This window comes from Aptenodytes forsteri, unplaced genomic scaffold (genome assembly GCF_000699145.1).
Source record: "Aptenodytes forsteri isolate BGI_AS27 unplaced genomic scaffold, ASM69914v1 Scaffold54, whole genome shotgun sequence".
NCBI classification, from domain to species: Eukaryota; Metazoa; Chordata; class Aves; order Sphenisciformes; family Spheniscidae; genus Aptenodytes; species Aptenodytes forsteri.
This window is the reverse complement of record NW_008796044.1, coordinates 9,243,975-9,262,973: the sequence shown is the minus strand read 5'-3', so window position 1 is coordinate 9,262,973 and position 18,999 is coordinate 9,243,975. Positions and strand designations below refer to the sequence as shown.

General features: G+C 47.8%; 1 protein-coding gene across 1 annotated transcript in view; it reads left to right on the top strand.

Annotated features, from left to right (window-relative positions):
- NSD1 (nuclear receptor binding SET domain protein 1) overlaps nucleotides 1-18,999 on the top strand; it is a 44,686-nt gene that overhangs the window by 10,782 nt on the left and 14,905 nt on the right. Inside the window, exons 4-16 of the mRNA XM_009285764.1 lie at nucleotides 902-1,023; nucleotides 1,171-1,453; nucleotides 3,293-3,402; nucleotides 4,509-4,578; nucleotides 5,349-5,467; nucleotides 10,229-10,372; nucleotides 10,803-10,926; nucleotides 11,480-11,680; nucleotides 13,440-13,619; nucleotides 13,948-14,104; nucleotides 14,400-14,605; nucleotides 15,200-15,312; nucleotides 17,997-18,266. Of these exons, the coding sequence (XP_009284039.1) occupies nucleotides 902-1,023; nucleotides 1,171-1,453; nucleotides 3,293-3,402; nucleotides 4,509-4,578; nucleotides 5,349-5,467; nucleotides 10,229-10,372; nucleotides 10,803-10,926; nucleotides 11,480-11,680; nucleotides 13,440-13,619; nucleotides 13,948-14,104; nucleotides 14,400-14,605; nucleotides 15,200-15,312; nucleotides 17,997-18,266 (2,099 nt within the window). The remainder of the gene's footprint in view (nucleotides 1-901; nucleotides 1,024-1,170; nucleotides 1,454-3,292; nucleotides 3,403-4,508; nucleotides 4,579-5,348; nucleotides 5,468-10,228; nucleotides 10,373-10,802; nucleotides 10,927-11,479; nucleotides 11,681-13,439; nucleotides 13,620-13,947; nucleotides 14,105-14,399; nucleotides 14,606-15,199; nucleotides 15,313-17,996; nucleotides 18,267-18,999) is intronic.

Genomic DNA, 18,999 nt, shown 5'->3' with positions numbered 1-18,999 from the left:
GGGGGGAGGGGGGGAAGTCAGAGGTATTCCAGGAAGTGAGAAAAAGACATAAACTTGCATCATCTTGCTTTTGCAGCTTGCTGAGTAGAGATGACGTGAGCGTCAGGGCTCTTTTTTTGGAGCTTGCTGTGCGTTGGGGTGTTGAGGTGGTATAGCATGGGCAGTTAGGTTTGTACCAAGGAAATACCTGTTACTGGGTTTCCCTTGCGATGGTGCAGCATTGTGCAAACAAAGACATCTGAGCCCTGAAGAGCTTGCAGTCGCTGGCGAGGACTGTTCACTCCCTGATCTCATTGTGGAATCTATTGTTGGGAAGCAAAGGCAATAAATGGGCTTGCAGTAGCAGATGGGGAATACAAGGCTCTTGTAGTATATACAAAAATATGCCAGGGAGGAGGGGAAGGGAAGGACTTAGGCTTACGTGTTACTAGTGAAACTAGTGACTGAACTGCCTTACGGGAAGACTCTTTTCCTGTGCCCCTGCACTGAAACCAAGGGAGTTTTGGTTAACAGCAAAAGTAGCATGATGAGTCTGAGTTGCTAATGGACTTAGGTTTTGGTAAAAGTGCTGCAAGAAGGTTACATGTAGTTAGTCTAGGGGGATGCTGGGTGAAATTCCAGAAGCCTCTCAGTCAGATATTTAATGCTTTTTGATTTCTTATCTGAACTGCTTGAAGTCCCTTAGGTCCTTAAAAATCCCACCTGCCATGTCAGGATTGTGGAAAATAGGAAGCTTAAAAATTATAAGGCTGTATCAAAGAGAAAGAAGTATCAGGGCTCTTCCCACATGGAGCCTCTGGAAGAGAAGGCAGGAGCAACTGCTATCTACAGATCAAGAGGAGAATTTTGTCTTGTGATCCTCTCAGAAACACAGTCTTGAAGCTGCTTTCCTTTTTCTTAGTACATTCAGAGAGGAAACGCCTTAGAAAGCCAAGTAAACGGCTTCTGGAATATGCAGAAGAATATGATCACTTATTTGCACCCAAGAAAAAATCAAAGAAGGGCCAGGAGCAATTGCAAAAGGTGGGTGAAGGCTAACATGCTCTTCATGATTATTACCCTGAGGCTCTGGTCTGTGTGCTTTTGACGCGTTCTTGCTGGCTAAGTGTTGTTGCTGTGTGCGGTGCCATGCAGGATGAAAGCTTTCACCAACATGTTTCACTATGCTAGGTGAATTCTGTGGTGAGGACTGAATTTGAAGGAGGTCTTCCTGCACAATGCAGTCCTGACAGAGATACCCAGCGGGGGCCGAGTCCTTTGGTTTCAACTCCATCTTCAACCAAAGAGTCCCCTCCCATCCTTGAAGCAGAGTGCTCCTTCTCAGAACTAGGATCCCATTCCACTGATCAACTTCTAGAGGGACCTTCAGATTTTCCAGAGCTGGTGCTGTCTTCCTCGGATGTTTCTGAAGTTTCTGCTTCTCCAGATGCGGAAGAGAGATTCCTGAAATCGGGTAAGTGGGAGGTTGTGTGATTGTGCTCCCGTAAGTGAACATGTCACAAGTTCAGCAGAAGTTGTTGCTTTGGTCAGAGTGGAAAGGTTAGTAGCTGTTGATCTGTTAGTTTGTTTTCGCTTTGCTTCATTCAGTGACCATTACTGATGCTGGGAACAGAGAGGGGGCAGGTGCAGTGGGTGACCCAGTGAGCTGGATGAGTACACTTGTGCTTTTAGCTTTCTGTAGTGTGTGATGGTCCTCTTTTAGGTCCTGGCACCGAATACCCCTTTATCCAAATGAGGAAAGTCACAACTCCTTCTCTGAGTCCTTGCCATCTGTGCTTGCAAACAGTGGCATTCCTTTAGCTTGGAGGTCTCTTGCTGCTGTTAAAACCCTTTGGATGAACATAGCTGTGCTGAGGTTGATACGCAAAGTCTAATCTGCACAGCTCGCGGGGTGACCTTTTGCTCTCCTAGTGAGCTCAGGGAACTGTAACACAGAAATCCCTCTGGAAAAACTTTTTTTTCCTTAGAGGTTCTAAGCATCTGTAGAAATTGTCGGAGACTTGTACTAGGCAGCAAGCCAGGGCCTTAGCTTTCAGTAAGGCACAGTATACAAAGAGCAAGTGCAGTCTGATGGGCTTTTCCCCTTTCCAACAGAGTCAGTATCAGGGTCTACTTTGCAGTACGTTCATTCTCTGGTAGTCTAAAGACATGTCCAAGGTTAAAGCCCTGGTGTTCTGGCTGTGCTAACTTGGAGAGAACACTGTTCCTGTTCTAAAGGGCCTATGGTCAAAAGAATTAAACCAAGCAGACAGAAAGGGTCACTGGGAGGTCAGCCTGTTATGTTTGAGGGCAGAGCGATTGCCTTTGGGGGCTTGTGGGTGTCCGATTGAAATGGAAAGTTGAAGAGGTTTAAAGGAGGAAAAACTGGGGATGTGAACCTGAGTTTGGAGATGGCAGGAGAACAGTGCAGGGTGCAGCAGTGGGAGCAAACATCTGGTATGCAGAGGTTGCATAGCTCTACCCCCTCCTGAGAAAACGCACCTCTTGCTGAAGCACTCAGAGCCCGAGCTGTGGGCAGAGGCTTGCCTTGAGAAACATGCTGTGTTGTCCCTCCATTAGGTGTCTGATGCATAAGCAGTGCATGCAGAGGTGTGTGTCACAGAAAGGACGCAGCCGAGGCTGATGAAGCAAGCAGATGAACAGGGTAGGATGGGTAGCAGGCTGTTTCTGTGGAGTGTCTTGCACTTGTAGCATCATCGTTTCCTGGTCATTCTGAGCTTATACTGTTGCCAAAATTAGTGTGGATGAGCCCAGGTCTAGCAACTTGTTACCTTCTGAGTACCAGCAAAAAGCTTGAGTAGGAAATGGTGCAGGTTACGGCTAGTTTCTTTGGGGTGTCTTTTCTGAGGTGGTTTTAACTGGGAGCGTGTCCTATAGCCTGTTTACTATGCGCAGCATGAATGCTAGTGTGAGTGGCGTGGGACTGGAGGCAGGGCTGTATTTGTCAGTGGTAGGACTGCCTCATACCAGATCAAAGTGATTGGGAAATTATGATCTGAATTGCGCTGCCAGGATGTGTTACCTGCTGGCATTGACTTCATAGTCTCTCTTCTGTGGGTGGATTTCTGTATTACATATTGAGGTATGCCTGAAGGTCATGGCAGACTGAGGTCCATTTTTGTGGAAGTTGTGCAGAAACAGGTAATTGGCATCTCCGCCCAAGGAGCTTATGATCCCAAAGACAGGGTGAAGCATATTGTTTTGAACGGTTGGCTGATATTTGCTTAATGGTCTTAGTCTGATTGAAGAGAAGAAAACCCCCGTTTATCTGATGTGAAGAGTTTCATTGCAGGAAACTTCGAAAGCAAGCGTCAAAGGAAGCCCACTAAAAAGCTCTTGGAATCCAATGATTTGGACACTGCCTTTATGCCAAAGAAGGAGGAGTGGACTCCCCCAAAGAAGGTACTTTCCTTCCAGCTCTTTTGAAAACCAGATAGAAAATGAACCAGATAGAAAACGAACCTAGACAGCAGATCCTGCTGAATGAGACACAGTGCAATGGGCTGTGGTTTTTTGTTGGCTGTGGCCCAGGAGCAAAGGTCCACCCTTCCCAAAGGTGCTGGTTGCTGTGTTATGATGAAGAAATCTGCTGAATACAGATGTGTTCCCCACCCCTCCCCACTTCTAATGGGGATTGGGTGGTTTTGGCTGTAAAATCTCCTTCATTGATTTATATGGAAAAGGAGTCATCTGGATGCTGGCTGGGAAGGTGTGAGCAGAAATGGTCTGTGCAGAGGTTTTCTGTCACTGTTATGTTGCAGTGTAGCTTGAGCTTGAACCTAAGGCTTTGTCCTTTTCCGTCAGATTTCCTCTGAGCCAGTGTTTCCTTCATTTTCCCAAGTGAGCTGGTGAATGGTACGTATGTGCAGACCTTGTAGCAGGATGGAGGCTTGAGTAGTATCACATGTAGTATGCAGTGCTTGGTGCAGATTTTTAAAGAAAATGCTGCTCTTCTCTGCTAAATACTCAATATTCAGTGACATGGTTTGGAAAAAAGCAACTTGTAAAGAACTATTTCAGGTGGTTTACCTGCACAAGACTTGTTGCCACTGTTTCTACGGTTGATTAATAAGAGTTTTCCTTCTTTCCTTTTTCTCTCTCTGTGTGGCACAGTCTTAATACAGTTATCATGGTTGCAGTAATGCAGAGGCCAGTGTATTTCAGTCTTAAGCTCCATAAAAGTGTAGAGCCAGAAGAGAGTCTCTGTTCCCAGCAGCTTACAGGGTGTTAGCAGCCTTTTTTGGGAGAGCTCAGGAAACAGCAGATGATGCTGGTGAGCACAAGACACAGCAGACTCAGCATTCCTCCCTGCCCAGAGACTGACTTTTCCATGTGGGATCTCTCACACACACAAAACAAATGTTTTCTTATAAAGTCCCTAATCACTGATGAATTCACGACCTGAGCTGTAAGTTACATGTTGCAGTCATTTGTAAAGGCTCTGAGTGGCTGAGGAACACGCATCTCTGATTTGCATCTGGTGACTTGACTCTGTTGTGTATTTGTAGGGCACTGGCCCTTCGGAGAGCGACAGTTCTGAGCTCTACTCACCAGCCCACTTCTCGGACCTGGGGGAAGGTAAGTGAGGGGGTAGACTGTTGGTGACATTTGGATCAGTGCTTGTGGTTTTGTGTGTGTGTGTAAGGGCTTTTGTGTCCTGGACTCTCAGAGGGTGCTTGCCTCAGCTGAGGCAGTGGCAGAAGAAATACATACCGAGATTGTTTACCCAAGGTACTGTTATGTCTTTGATTTCCCTATGGAAAGTGGAGATGGTGGGTTCAGATTTCTGTGAGAAGACATTCACTTCTCATTCATAGTCTGGGTGCTCAAAGGAAACTTGTCAGCACAGGTCCTGTACCATTGCCCTGTGTTTTGCCTGATGACATGCTGTGACCAGGATCAACGGTGGCTGCCCTGTCCCACGGACAGTTGTGCAGTTGCATTGTACTCCCTTCCCGTCTGCCTTTGTATCACATCTGTATTGACATGAGGAAGTTTTCGTTGCAGTGTGGTGGGAGGAGGTAGTTATCAGCATTTGATTCACAATGTAAGCTTTGTGTTGGTAGCATTTCTTCTTTTTTGCTGGGGGGGCTGTCTCAGGAAAGTCAGTGATATTGTTCAGCAGCCTAGCAAAAGAAGCTTAAACCGGTATGAATCGGTGGTCCTTTGATGGTTGCAGGACAGAGGGCAGACTGCCTGGAGGCTGGTATTGCCCCAGCCCTTATGCCCTCAAAGACAGTAGGACCCAGCCTGAAGCTCTCAGAAAGGGTGTAGAACTTGCTGGTGGCACCTGTAGCAAGGGAATTATTTCTGCATTTTCCTTGAGTGGTCTTTCTGTTGCATCCCAGCTTCTGAAAAGCTCTTGGAGAAGCAGCGGAAGCGGAAGAGACAGCGCCATCCCTCTGCTGCAATGCATTCCAAGAAGGAGAGAAATGAGGAGGGGCTGGGGGAGACCCCACACTCTGAGGTACTGTTGGGTCTTCCTACATGCTGTCATCCCTATAACCTGTCTGCTACTTCCCAGGGCACCTTGCAGAGCCTAGGCCAGGTCATCTTTGGCTGGCTGGCATGTCAGTTTTGTCCCACTGATGTAGTTGCATGAGCTGGGGTTGAAGCTGAAGATACCACCTTGATTTAGTAGCTATTTTGTGATGACTGCTTAACTCGGGCTCAGTTTTTAAGCTGCTACTCAGCTAATTCTCCAGAAGAGAAGCTGTTCTGATCTGATGGAACCAGGTTTTGCCTGGCATCTTGCTTTGCACCTCAGAAGGTCTAACTGCTGTAAAAGGTCTTTTCTGGTGGTGGTGGGAATCTTGCCCCTTTTATGCACCAGTATGAAGTAGAAGCACTAGACTGTGGACTTCAACCCCTTCTTCCACTTGCCCCTGCACTCCAGGGTGAGCTAAGAACCACGTTGGAGGGGATGGGGGGGACTGTCTGTGGCTGCTCACAGGAGCCTCTGGTTACATTCTGCCATCCAGCAGAAAGGGATAATTGGGGCAACTCCCTTCTACTGCATCCCAGCAGAGTCGGCATACAAATATCTCTGACAAGCACATTTTGCCTTTTAGGAATGAGCCAGGTATCACCAAGTGTAGGGGAAGCAAGACTTTTCCTGGGAGAGGCGGGACACCTCTGGGCCTCTCACCATCGCCTCTCACTTCCAGTGGTCCAGGTTCAGCAGCAGGCTGTTCTGTCAGGATAGTCAGTATGTATTTAAGGAGCCAATTATAGACATACGTTGTTATATTTGTTGTTGTTACACAGCTTCCAGGAGAGCACAAACCTCACACCACTTGCTCTGAGCAGTGCCAGCCACCCTGCTGCTACTGTTTTTTGAAAAGAGTGTTTCTGATGGGGGTGATAAAGTGGGGTAATACCCCTGGGCCACGCAAGCTTTCCTGTACTGGTGTTAGTGCTTCTTCTGAAGTGTGCTCGTCTGGAATCATGTTTCAAAGAAGCCTGTACAGATATCTTTGCCAATGCTGGGGGGGCAGTTAACACTGTCTGCTGTTAGGCACCCGCTAAGAGACAGGCTCAGCTCTGAGCCAGCAAATTCTCTGTGAATCTTTTATAGGGAGGGAAAGAGGGGGCAATTCAGAGCAGCAAAGTAGCTAGGCTGTGGCTCTGAATTCTGCACCCACCATTCACTGCAGAGGAAGCCCAGAGAGTCTTAACTGCCTCCAGCTTTAGACATCTGTGTTGAGTACCTGAAGTTAGGTATGGTAAACCATGCCAAAAAAACCATGGCAATGCTTGGCACCTTTTGCCAGCATCCATTTCTCTGTGATTGTGTCTCTTGAGCCGCTGTGGTGAGAGTGTTCACCCCTTGGCTTAGGTGACTGCATGGGTACTGGTGAGTATTGGGGTGCTGTGGAGATGCAATTGTGCTTTCACGTGGAATTTGGACCACGCTGGTCCTTAAGTGACTTTCCACACACCAGGCAAGGAACTCCACTTTGTGCTGAATGGTGCTAGAAGAAACAGACGGTCTGATGATACAGCGCAGTGAAGCCTTGGATCCAGCTGCTTTCAGAGGAGAAGAGGGCAGAGGAAAGCTTGTCTGCCTGGGCTGAACTAAGCAGCTTTCTCTGTCCTTGCCTGTCTGTGGAGCCAGGAGTGCAAGTTTACAACATCAGGGCAGCAAGAGACTGAGAGAAGGGGATGGAAAATGCTGTTGAAATGGTTGTCAAGGTTGTGAGCCAAGGTCAGGCTTTGCCAAAGAACAGGCCAGGCTTTTGAGGATGTGCCAGATACAGCAGCAGAGATAGCTCTGGAGGAAGACCCAAGATGAGAGACCTGCCCTCTGTAGGAGGTATGTAGTTTTGCAGTGCTTGTGCTGGGTAGGGGAAGGAGGGGGAAAAGTGTGACAGGTTCTTTAGAGTGATGGCCTTGAATGGTGATCCCCTCCTCCCTGTTCACAAAGCGCAAGTATCTGGCCTTGCCCATCCTGCCTAGCTCTGACATTCCCTTCCCTATGCGATTCTGCGAGCATTGATTAAAATAAGGCTAAGATCCTGGCATGTGAAATGTGCAGATTGGCTGTTTGCAGAACCAAATAGGATGGGTTTAGGCTGAAAGAGCAGGGCTAGAGCATGCTGTGCCACACTGGGCAGTATGGGCCCAGTTGTTAAGGTAGCATTGCTACTAGCAAATGCTTTCAGATCTGAAGAGGGAGTTGCTGGTTAATGTTATGTGACTCCTAGATGCATTTTAGTCTCCCATTCCATCAGCATGTGAAGTGGCCAGAAGTATGGAAAGACAAACCAGTTCTAAATCTCTCATACCTCTCTCTGTAGCAAATCTGAGTATGTGCCCCTGCTTCCAAATCACTATCTTGAAACCTTAGCTACAGCAGGAAGCTAGTGCCACTGACCACAGGACAGGTGGTGCTTGTTTACCAGCACCCTGCCCCTCCTGACAGGGACCTCAGTGACCACGAGAGGAGCTGAGCTCACTTTGTGTCTGTAACACTGGGGCCCCAGCATAAGCAGAAGTTATAGCTGACATTGTTTGCCCATACCAGTAGCTGATTAACCCTGCTCTTGTTCTTCATTACAGTGACCCCTGCAACCCTGAGGTCACTGCTGAGCTGAGCAGAAGAGGGAGCACCTGTGTAGGAATAGGAGGACCTGAGCTGTAACCAGTCCTTGGAGCACTGGTCACCGGTGCTACTCCTGGAGCATTCCAGGAGCCAAAGCGAGTGTTTGGGCCAGAGGGCTGCCTTGCAGCAGACTACATAATTCCTAGCAGAAATACAGCTGCAGGAGCAGAAGTATCATAGCACTTAGCTTGAGAAGATGCTATTGCGTATAGAGGCAAAGGTGTTGTGTTCTTAGATGGTCTTTTTACCAGTGCCGTAGAGACCTTTCCCTTCCCTCTGCCAGGGCTGTGTGGTAGGGTGGCAGCACCTTACATGCTCCTTATCAGTATTCCGGCAGGCTGCATCACTGCCAGCCTTCCAGCGAGATTGTGATGATAGTCTGTAAGGCTGTACACCGTATGGTATGTTGGACTGGCAGTAGTTTGTAGCTGGGACTTTGCTTTTTTTTTGTGCTCAATAAAGGCAATTTATACCATTCATCTTTGTATTGTGTGCTTTAATATACCATCAGTGCACCTGTGCATCATTGCTCCACAGAACTCACATGGCTTTAAAATGTCCCCAAATAAAAGCATACTGCTACATTCAGGGAATGAAAAAAAAAACCCCAAACCAAAACAAAACCAAAAACCAACCCAGGCAAAGGAAGCATCGTTATCTGACCAGAATACCGGCTCCAGGTTCTTCCAATTTAAACTTTGGGAAATCTTTATGTCCTTGTTTTGCCCACACTAATAATGTGTTCAGAGGGCATTCAGTTTGCCTTACAAGCTTTAGTAGCACCACAGCTCAGGCTGATACTCTCCCATACAGAAAGTGGTGCAAAGCTCCCTCTCAGGATTGTTAGCTGGACACCTGGCACCAAGCAGGCTTGAAGGCATGAGAGAGATGGCTGCTGCTCCTGCCAGCAGTTTGAATTCCTCACAAGATCTTTCAGGTGTACAGTTTGTGTCTGGGCATACACTGGGTATGGCTTGGTGACCCGAGGAGGAGCTGGCAGCTGTGCACTGAGATCACTCAGCTAAGTGCAGTGAGCTGGGATGTTAAATAATGGCAGAGTCCTTAAAATGTTCTTGCTCAAAGCACTTAGCTAAAGGCATCGCTTTGGTGCAGCATTAATGGCTCTTAAGGCATACCCACTCTGGAGTGGCAGCTGGGGCTGGTGAGACCACTGAAGCGTTGCCTAGACTGTACCTGAGGGGCCTGGAAGCTGACAGGATGGTGTTTCCCAGCTCTTCATTGCCTGTCCTGACAAAAGCAAAGGCAGTGCTCTCACATGCAGCTCCAGGACAGCAGTATCCTGTGGTAGAAACAAGTGTCTCTAGGATACCTGCTGCTTTCCTTCCATCTAACAGTGCCTGGGCAGGTCCCACTGACACCTCAGAAGGTGTCCTTCCACCTTGGGAAGCCTTATGGCAGGATCCCTGACTTGGCCCATGAGGGTGAGGTTGAGCCTTTATCATTTGAAACCCATCTTCTCAGCAGGATCTTTCGCCAGTAGATGTTACGGTCAGTGCTGAGATACTTGTACAGGACAGATGCTTATGAAAGACTCGCTACCCCAGGCAGGATGGTGGTGTAAATGCCCTGCTGCACTGTTCGCTTTGGTGTTGGCCAGCTAGTTCATACTAACGCAGGCCTTGAGTACCTATGTGCCTGTATTTTACATGGGTTAGGACAAGCTGAGACAAGTGTGGGGAAGAGCCTGGCTTATTTGCTGGGTGACAAATGCAATAAAGATCGTTTGAAGTTTTTCATTTGTGTTTCCAGTGCAAGCAGACATCAGCATGCAGGATGCTTCAGACTATTCCAGCCTACCTGATTTGTTTCTATGCAGGGCAATACCTTTCTTCCTCAGTCATGACTCCTTCCTTGGAGAGGGGTTATGCACAGGAAAATAATTGTGTTGAGTGTGTATTTTTTAATGATCTAGTATGCTAAGAGCTCTTTCCTTTCCTTTCTTGTGAGTCTTTTGATGGAACTGTATGGGGGATGTTCTCTCCAGGGTGGGTAACACACACAGACCAACTGCCAAATCTGTTAACGTGCTCAATGACGGAATTTGTAGTTTCCAAGTCAGGACAGGAACTACTGACAGCCCTGATTCTGGATTTCTTTTTAAAGGGGGAGACATCGGTTCATGGGACTGCTGCAAGCCCTAAAGAGGGTAATGAAGAGGGGTCAGAGAATGACCATGGAGTGCCTTCATCCAAAAAGATGCAGGGGGAGCGTGGAGGAGGAGCAGCTCTCAAGGAGAACGTGTGTCAGGTAGTGTCCTTGAAGAAATCTCTTTGAAACTTTACCACTGTAAAGTGTTTTTGTGTAAGTTCTGGGACACGCTAGTGCCCCAGATAAGCCCAGGTAGCCTCAAGGTGCTTATCGTAGAATTAATCAGCTTTTTGCGCTCTGAAACGAGCCTTTCCTCTGCGATTGCCTCTCTTCCTGCTAAAGTTCACAGATTGTTAGGGAGACATGACCAACGTAGGATTCATTTTAGCCAATGCACGGTAGCAGGGGCTGGATGGCAAATGGCAGTGGTGATGTGCAAACCACCTGAATTAACTGACGCAAGGAAAACTTGGCATTCTTCCACAGGGGTCTCTGCTGGCAGTCCTGGCCAGCACGCGGATTGTTGGTGTCTGGGATGAGTTGGGGAAGGAGGTTGCTCAGAGCTGACATTGTGCTGCTTTCCCCGCAGATCTGCGAGAAGCCAGGGGAATTGTTGCTGTGTGAGGCGCAGTGCTGTGGTGCTTTCCACCTGCAGTGCCTTGGGCTCTCCGAGATGCCAAAGGGCAAATTCATCTGCAATGAGTGTTCTACAGGTACAGCAGCTTTTGTGAGCGCAGGAGGACAGGGTGCTTGCTGCGTGCTTACCTGGTGCTTCCTTTGCTGGAGTGATGTGCCTGCAGTAGGGCTGCTAACTAGCGCTCAGTCCTCCGATTATTGGTTTGATGTTTGATAATGACTTTCTAATTAACTGGTCTTACTGTTGATTCAGGCACGTGAGGTGTGAAGAAGTGAACATCCAGGATCTGGTGGGAAAGAGAAGGGGAAATTCTTATCTGGGACTAGGGAGAGAAGGCTGATAGGGAGGATGAGTCTGGAGCAGGCTGGAAATGGGGGACTGTCTAAGAAGGGTTGCTGGTTTTTGTTTTTCTTCTTATTTTTCCCTGGCCTGAAATCACAACTATAATAATATTTTTTTCGATCTGGAGTTTTATTGCAGCTGCAGGCAAAAACAGCCTGCTGCAGAGACCTGTGCTTTGGGATAGCTACGGGAAGTTGTGCTGTGCTAATACGCAGCCTGGTAGAAGTGTCAGGTCTTCGTTTAGCCCTTCTATGTGACTGATGTTACGTCTGCTGCTCTTTCTCCAGGGGTCCATACCTGCTTTGTGTGCAAGAGCTGCGGGGAAGATGTAAAACGGTGCTTGCTGCCCCTCTGTGGGAAGTATTACCATGAAGCGTGCATACAAAAGTATCCACCCACGGTCATGCAGAACAAGGGCTTCCGATGCTCCCTGCACATATGCATGACTTGTCATGCTGCTAACCCAGCAAACGTCTCTGCATCTAAAGGTATTGAAATCTTCTAGGGTGGTCCAGGGGATGCAGTCAGAACCCTTTTCCTTGTTTCATGTCCACTGCGCAGTTTCCTGGTCCACTAGTTGATTATGTCGATTTTCTGTCCTTGCCACAGTGCTTGCTGTAGCATTTGCTGAGGAATAGCTTCTCTCGGGAGTGGAAGGGGTGGTGTTGGTATGTGAGGTTGCTGCTCATCAGCACTCCTGATGGTCAGACATGGCAACTAAAATGTTCTTGTCTGTCCAGACGCTTGGATGCCTGCACGTCCAGCAATGCCCCATGCCTCTCTGGTTTTTTGAATAAGTCTCTGGAGCTGTACGGACACTCTCATGTTTCTCCTATGTACTTTTCACTGTGCCAGTGCTGCAGACGATGCCTGCTTAGCAGCGCTGGCTATCAAGGCAACAGCATAGAGAGCAGCGTAGTAAAAAACATGGTATTGTTCTAGTTCTCTATTTTTTATAATGCAAGCTCTCGTCTTGCAGTAGTGACACCCTTGGGCTAAGCTTCTCATGCAAATATTTGTTTGAGCTGTTTGCAGCAATACCTTGACCTTTATCTCACATGATTATACTTAAAACTTTTATGTGATTGCCTTGTATATTTGCTTCTAAAGCTGCCTTTCTTTAAATCCTTGGTATCTTAAGACGAGTGACAATAAGACCAGCTCTATTTGTATCCTCAGGGTCTGTGTTAAAGTTGTCTTTTTTTCCCACATATCAGTGTTTGGTGTAGAAGGCAACACTAAGGCCTAAAGCCCACAGCTGACCACTTCCCCACTGAACATTTGCATTGTGTTCCTCTGGCTGCTGCTTCTCGGTGGTCAGATTTACCCCTTTCCTCCCACCTCCTCTCCCTGTTAATAGTCTCCTGTGAGGAACTGAAAACAGGCTCTCGGAAACCTTGGATAAATTAGGCCTGTAGGCAATTCTGAATTCTCTGTTCTGGAATTTCAGGGTAAAATCTGATAAAGTGGAGAGGCAAGTACCGATGTTTTCAGAAGCTACGCGGATTGGTTTCATTATGTGCAGCTAAGCACTTGGAACACCCCCTCTGTAATTACTGTCTGAGCTGATTTACTAATTATTTGTGTATGATAGGAAGCAGTCCCAGTCTGTGAACTCTTGAACTGTTTCTGCACAGCGTGCAGGAGGTTTTTTACTTCTAAATAATGCAATTGTATATATTATATACAAACTGTGAGGAACTGAAAACAGGCTCTCGGAAACCTTGGATAAATTAGGCCTGTAGGCAATTCTGAATTCTCTGTTCTGGAATTTCAGGGTAAAATCTGATAAAGTGGAGAGGCAAGTACCGATGTTTTCAGAAGCTACGCGGATTGGTTTCATTATGTGCAGCTAAGCACTTGGAACACCCCCTCTGTAATTACTGTCTGAGCTGATTTACTAATTATTTGTGTATGATAGGAAGCAGTCCCAGTCTGTGAACTCTTGAACTGTTTCTGCACAGCGTGCAGGAGGTTTTTTACTTCTAAATAATGCAATTGTATATATGTTATATACAAATATATATATGTAATTTTTTATATATCGTGTTATATTAAATAATTTCATAGGAATCTAGTGAGTATGTCGTGAATGGCCTATAAAAATTTAAGGTCACTTCCATTTCCAAAGATCACCTATGGTTGCTTGTTTTGAGCTTAGGTATCAATAGAGACTAGTTTTGGGAGGAAACAAAGTATTGGCCTCCTTTAGAGGTTCGCTGTGTTTCTGACATATTCTGCTGCTAGGTCGTTTGATGCGCTGTGTGCGATGTCCAGTTGCGTACCACTCCAACGACTTCTGCCTCGCTGCTGGGTCCGTGGTCCTTGCCTCCAATAGCATCATCTGCCCCAATCACTTCACTGCACGGAGGGGCTGCCGCAACCACGAGCACGTCAACGTCAGCTGGTGCTTTGTCTGCTCGGAAGGTGAGATGGTCTGTGCTGGGTCCCCTGTCACCAAGTAAGGCCCTGACAAGAAGTCATTAGAGCAGGCAGAAGCTTTGCCTGTCCAGAGTGTACCAGTGAGAACTGCAGAGAACAGCTCCTGTCCATCCCCACTTAAGTCCAACTTCAGGCTAGAACTTTTTCTGGATCCTTAGAAGGGTTCTTTGGGTAGCACGAGTAGGGTACGAGCTGTTGAAAAGGGTTTGTGGAAGAGCATCATGCCCTTTTCTCAGCTGTTTCTGTTGGGACATGTGGAGTCCAGGGCTTCTGCACAGTGACTCTGATAAATTCCTCCTCCTTTTCTTTGCAGGGGGCAGCCTTTTATGCTGTGAGTCGTGCCCGGCTGCATTTCACCGTGAGTGTCTAAACATTGAGATGCCAGAGGGAAGCTGGTATTGTAATGATTGCAAGGCAGGCAAAAAACCACACTACAGAGAAGTAGTCTGGGTGAAAGTTGGGCGCTACAGGTAGGTGAAGGTAGAACAGACTTGTCCCCATCCCTTCTTCATGCAGTGCTCATGGTGATTGAGGTGTGAAGCTGCTCCTCTCTGCAGGGTACAGTGCAGCAGCCTCTGACTTTTTTGTATGCATGTAGCAGCTGGTAAAATGTGTGCTTTCCTCCTCCAGTAGCCTCTTGTCTCCTCACCAGCCTTGCTGGTAGCCCTCACACACCTTTTCCCCATGTCTCCATGCAGTAGCATGCTTCTGAGGTGGTTGGAAGTGGGAAGCCAGAGGTTTCATCTGCCCTTCCCTGTGTTGCAGGTGGTGGCCAGCTGAGATTTGCCATCCTAGGACAATTCCTGTCAACATCCAGAAAATGAAACATGACATTGGCGAGTTCCCTGTGCTATTCTTCGGCTCCAAGGATTACCTGTGGACCCACCAGGCCCGTGTGTTCCCTTACATGGAAGGTGATGTCAGCAGCAAAGACAAGATGGGGAAGGGCGTGGATGGCATATACAAGAAAGGTAACTCGTCTTCATCCAGGGAGGTACATGTTCTGTTTCTCTTTGTTCCCATTTGGAGAAATGGCATTCTTGTAACAGAGAAAATATCTTTTTGGAGCTAACACTAAATTAAATTTGCAGAATGAGCTGCTGTTTATCTATCATCCAGCACACCCAGAATGTTCGTTGGTCTGAGCTTAGAGAAAGAGAAGGGTGTGCAGATCTTGAATGCTTCTCCAGCTCTGACATAGCTGCTATAAATCTGAGCGAGCTGCTGCTCTGTCAGCTTCCCTGTGTCTAATACAGTCATTATCTGTATACAAAAATGCACTTCAGAGTTGTGAATGCAGCTGCCTGACACTTCTGCCCAAAAGCAGGCAAAGCTAGCTGACAGTTTGGATGCTTCATCACCCACGGGCAGGTCCCTTACTGTAACTCCTGGAACTGCCTTACTGCACTGGCCTTTTCTTCACCCTCCTCCAGTGAACCTCTGCCTCTGAAGTACGCAGCCAGGGAGGTTTGCTTGTGGAGCTGCGAGCACTGGGTGGACGCTGGCAGCCCAGCTCCACATGAGCAGAGGAAGTTCCTCGTAACACACTCTGTTCTCTCACTTAGCTCTTCAGGAAGCTGCAGTAAGATTTGAAGAGTTGAAGGCACAGAAAGAACTGAGACAGCTTCAGGAAGACAAAAAGAATGACAAGAAACCTCCTCCCTACAAACACATCAAGGTGAGGGCAGGTGGGAGGGGAGGCAGGTGCGGAAGAGAACTCTTGAGCTGTCGGTGCAGGTGATTTACAGGTATACAGAAACATTTCTACTGTTTGGGCGTCTGGCTGCATTTGAAGGTTACTTTGGTCCTCTTGACATCTTCAGTCATCCTCCACAGAAAGGATTCATGTACGCACAGAGCTGTATGGAAGCTGGACACCAGTAATGGAGGTACTCTGATTTACTGGAACAGATCTGGACATCTCTGTGCTGTTCCATGTCACTTGTGTGGTCTGAAGGAAGTGTCTCTCTACCTTGGGGGCTTAGGGGAGAGTGCTAGTAATACACAATACACTCAAGTACTGTGTGCTGCTGGTGGCAAGGTGGGCATCCCAGATGGTACAAGAGGGGAGATGGTCAGGGTGCGGTGGAGCAGAGCTGTGGGGAGGATGGTAACCCACGCTGGAGCTTGGCAGTATCTTGTTTCATCTCTGCTATTGTTTTATATCTTCTTCTGTATCAGTTGGTGACTGAACAGAAATACTAAAGCAGATGTATGTGTTGGAATATAGGCCCTTTTGCTGAGTTTTGGGGAACTCTTCATGTTTAGGGCTGTATTTCGAGATAGAATTGGAGCAGTAATAGAAGTCGTACAGGATGGAGGTGGCTTGAGAGGAGAGCTGGGGCCAAGCGGGTACATGTGCTTGAGATGTGGGTCCAGACTGATCAGAAACCCAGTGACTCGGGGACTGTGTTCCTCTTTTTTTCATTGCCTCTGCCTGCTCCTTCCCTTTTTTATGTGGCAAACTATGAAAGCTTAACTGATCGCTGGCACTTCTTGTTTCTAGCTAGGATTTCTAGGCAGACAGGTATATCCTGCATGAGTTACTGTACAGTGTAAAGAGCACAGCTGAATGCTGTGGCAGCAGTATGGGCCAGGCAGCTCCAGTGGAGCAAACACAGTTTCTCATTATAGGTATTTTTAAGCCTGTTTCTGGTTGCAACATGAAGGAACTTTGGAAGCAATTTGGAGCCTTTGAATTACCCTTTTAATATAAATAAAAACAGCCATGGTCATTAGCCATGGCAGCTCTTCTGAGGTCTGGGTGCAAGCTGTTTGTCTCTGTGAAAGCAAAGTGGTTTGCAGGAGCATATGGTGAACTGGAGGAGGCTTCAGGGTGGAATGGCCGAAGCTGGCGTGTCCGCTCCCATCCTGGCCTTCTAAGGAGATCAGCACCTCGGGGTCCATCCCAAGGAGCAGCAACACAAGAGGCTGCTGCAAAATACATTTGGGATCCTTCATCACATCAGAGTTGTGGCGAGTCCAAGCATCGCCCTGTTTTGGAGCTGGTTTTGTACTAGCAGTGCCTCAGAGAGTAGGGCAGGTCTGCTGGGCATGCCTGCGTGCTGAGAGGGACACCACACTCAGACACCGTGGTCGCTTGGGGCGGCAGTGCCAGAGCCAGCAAGGGCACCTCTGTCTGCCTGGTGGTGGATGGTCCTAATCCTGTGAGTCTCGTCACTCTTAATGAGGTGATGAGCTAACAGTCTGAGTAAGAGATGGGAAGCAGCAGAGGAGAACGCAGGAGTGACAAAAGTCGGTGGTGGGAGGCAGTATTAGGAGGAAGGGGAGACTGTGTGTGTTGAAGACATTAGCCTGGGGGTTCTGCAGGGTTTGCTTTTAAACAAAGAAGGAGGATAAGGGCTCAGCCAGCCTCTGCAGGCTACCAGCGCAGAAACTTTGCTCTGTGGGCGGGACTAGATAAATTGTGGGGGGGCTGGAATAGTTTTGCTAAATGATCCTTTCCTTTCGTGTTCTGGGAGAGGAAAGGGAGCTGATGGTGTTGCCCACCTGGGCAAAGAACAGCAAGGAGCTTTTCTTCAGTGTCTCTCTCCAAAGTCCTGACTCTCTGTTGCCTGCCTTTCAGCGTTTGCTGCCTTTAACCAAAACCAAAGGACCCTGCTCGTGCCACAGACATGCCAGTCGCTTCTCCACCTGGTGCTGCACTCTGCTTCCTTCCAGAGCGGTTTTTAGGGAGCTCCTTGGCTTAACTCTGAGCTCCTCTTTGGGCCTTCCAACTCCAGCCTTGTCTGGTTTTTCTTTCATTTACATCTGCAGGACAGTTGGGTAGGGAGCTAACTGCTTGTGGCCTGGTGCGTAGGTAGGCCCTCTGTACTCTGTCACAGCATGCCAGCCTGCTTCTCAGTAGTGACAGCTGAGAGCACAAAACAGCTTGAAGGTAACAGATTCAAAACCCAGGGCTGTAAAGAAAAGCTAAGGAAAAGGACCTGACACTCAGAGACTGGAGAAGGTGCTGTTTCACGCAGAAAATGGTTTGGTGTCAGTCACAGGTATGGTGTACACCCAGCAAGAGCGCTGGGCCACCTGGGCTGGATGTCGGCACAGTGGTGATGGGAGGGGGATACTTGGCAGCCTCTCCCCCCTCCGGGGTCACAGAATACACACTGCACCAGGTGATGCTAATGGGGGACCTGCATTCTCCTTAGCTCTTTCCTCTAACCTTATACCTCTTGAAATAGTGTGCCCAGAAGTACATATGTGCCTGTACTTGTGTCCTTCTGCCCCTCGCTGTAACTAACTCGCACTGCAGCCTGTCGGCTCGTAGGCAAGGGTTGAGTATAGAAGTGACTATCAGGATAACCTGTTGTTCTTAAGAGCTAACATCTTTCGTGTGCATTCAAGGTGAACCGGCCGGTGGGTAAGGTGCAGATCTTCACTGCAGACCTGTCCGAGATACCACGTTGCAACTGCAAACCAACAGATGAAAACCCATGCGGCCTGGACTCCGAATGCATCAACCGCATGTTGCTCTATGAATGCCACCCCATGGTCTGCCCTGCTGGGGAGCGCTGCCAGAACCAGTGCTTCTCCAAGCGGCAGTATCCTGAGGTACAAATTTTCCGCACGCTGGCACGAGGCTGGGGCTTGCAAGCCAAAACAGACATCAGAAAGGTACATACTTTGTTTCTGTATGTAATTTTCTCTTGTCACTTCTCTCTTGCTCAGTGTTGGTTTCAATAGATTAGAAAAATAACTGTCTTCCGTAATTTGAAGAAGACTTCTTGCCATAGAATGCCATTTAGGAAAGAAGTGGATGAATTTAACTTTTCCAGTCCTGACAATGTTTTGGCTCAGCTAACCAAGAAAATGGTTTGCATGTTAATGTCCCACATGGTAAGAAAGATGATTGCTCGATCTGTCTGCTTGTATGGGCTTTATGAGTACACCAGAATGCTGGCCTGAAGACGGTGCTCAGGATTTCCAGATGGGGAGCAGTGATTATACCTCGCCCCCGTTCTTGAATAGCCAGGCTTTTCCAGCATGAGAATCTTGTATCAGAAACTGAAACCAGGGCTTGGCTCTTACAAAAGGGTAGTGTCTTGGAGATGACTATTATTATTGCTGAAATTGGTATCTCTGGCTAAAACACTTGCATGTATTTTTTTAAATCTAGAGAATAGTAGTTCTGTGGACACACGTCTGTGCTGAATGAAGAAGGAAGAATGGTAAAGCAAAGAGAACCCCAAAGCTAAGAAAGGGTGAAGTGAAACAGAGGATAATTGGCATAGTAGGAGAAGAATGTCCGAAAAAGGAGTAGGGACAACATGCTATGGGGGAGGGCTTGATAGCAGAAGGAAAAATGTGAGTCTATCCTGTTTAGGCTTTGCTGCCTGCTGTGATACGG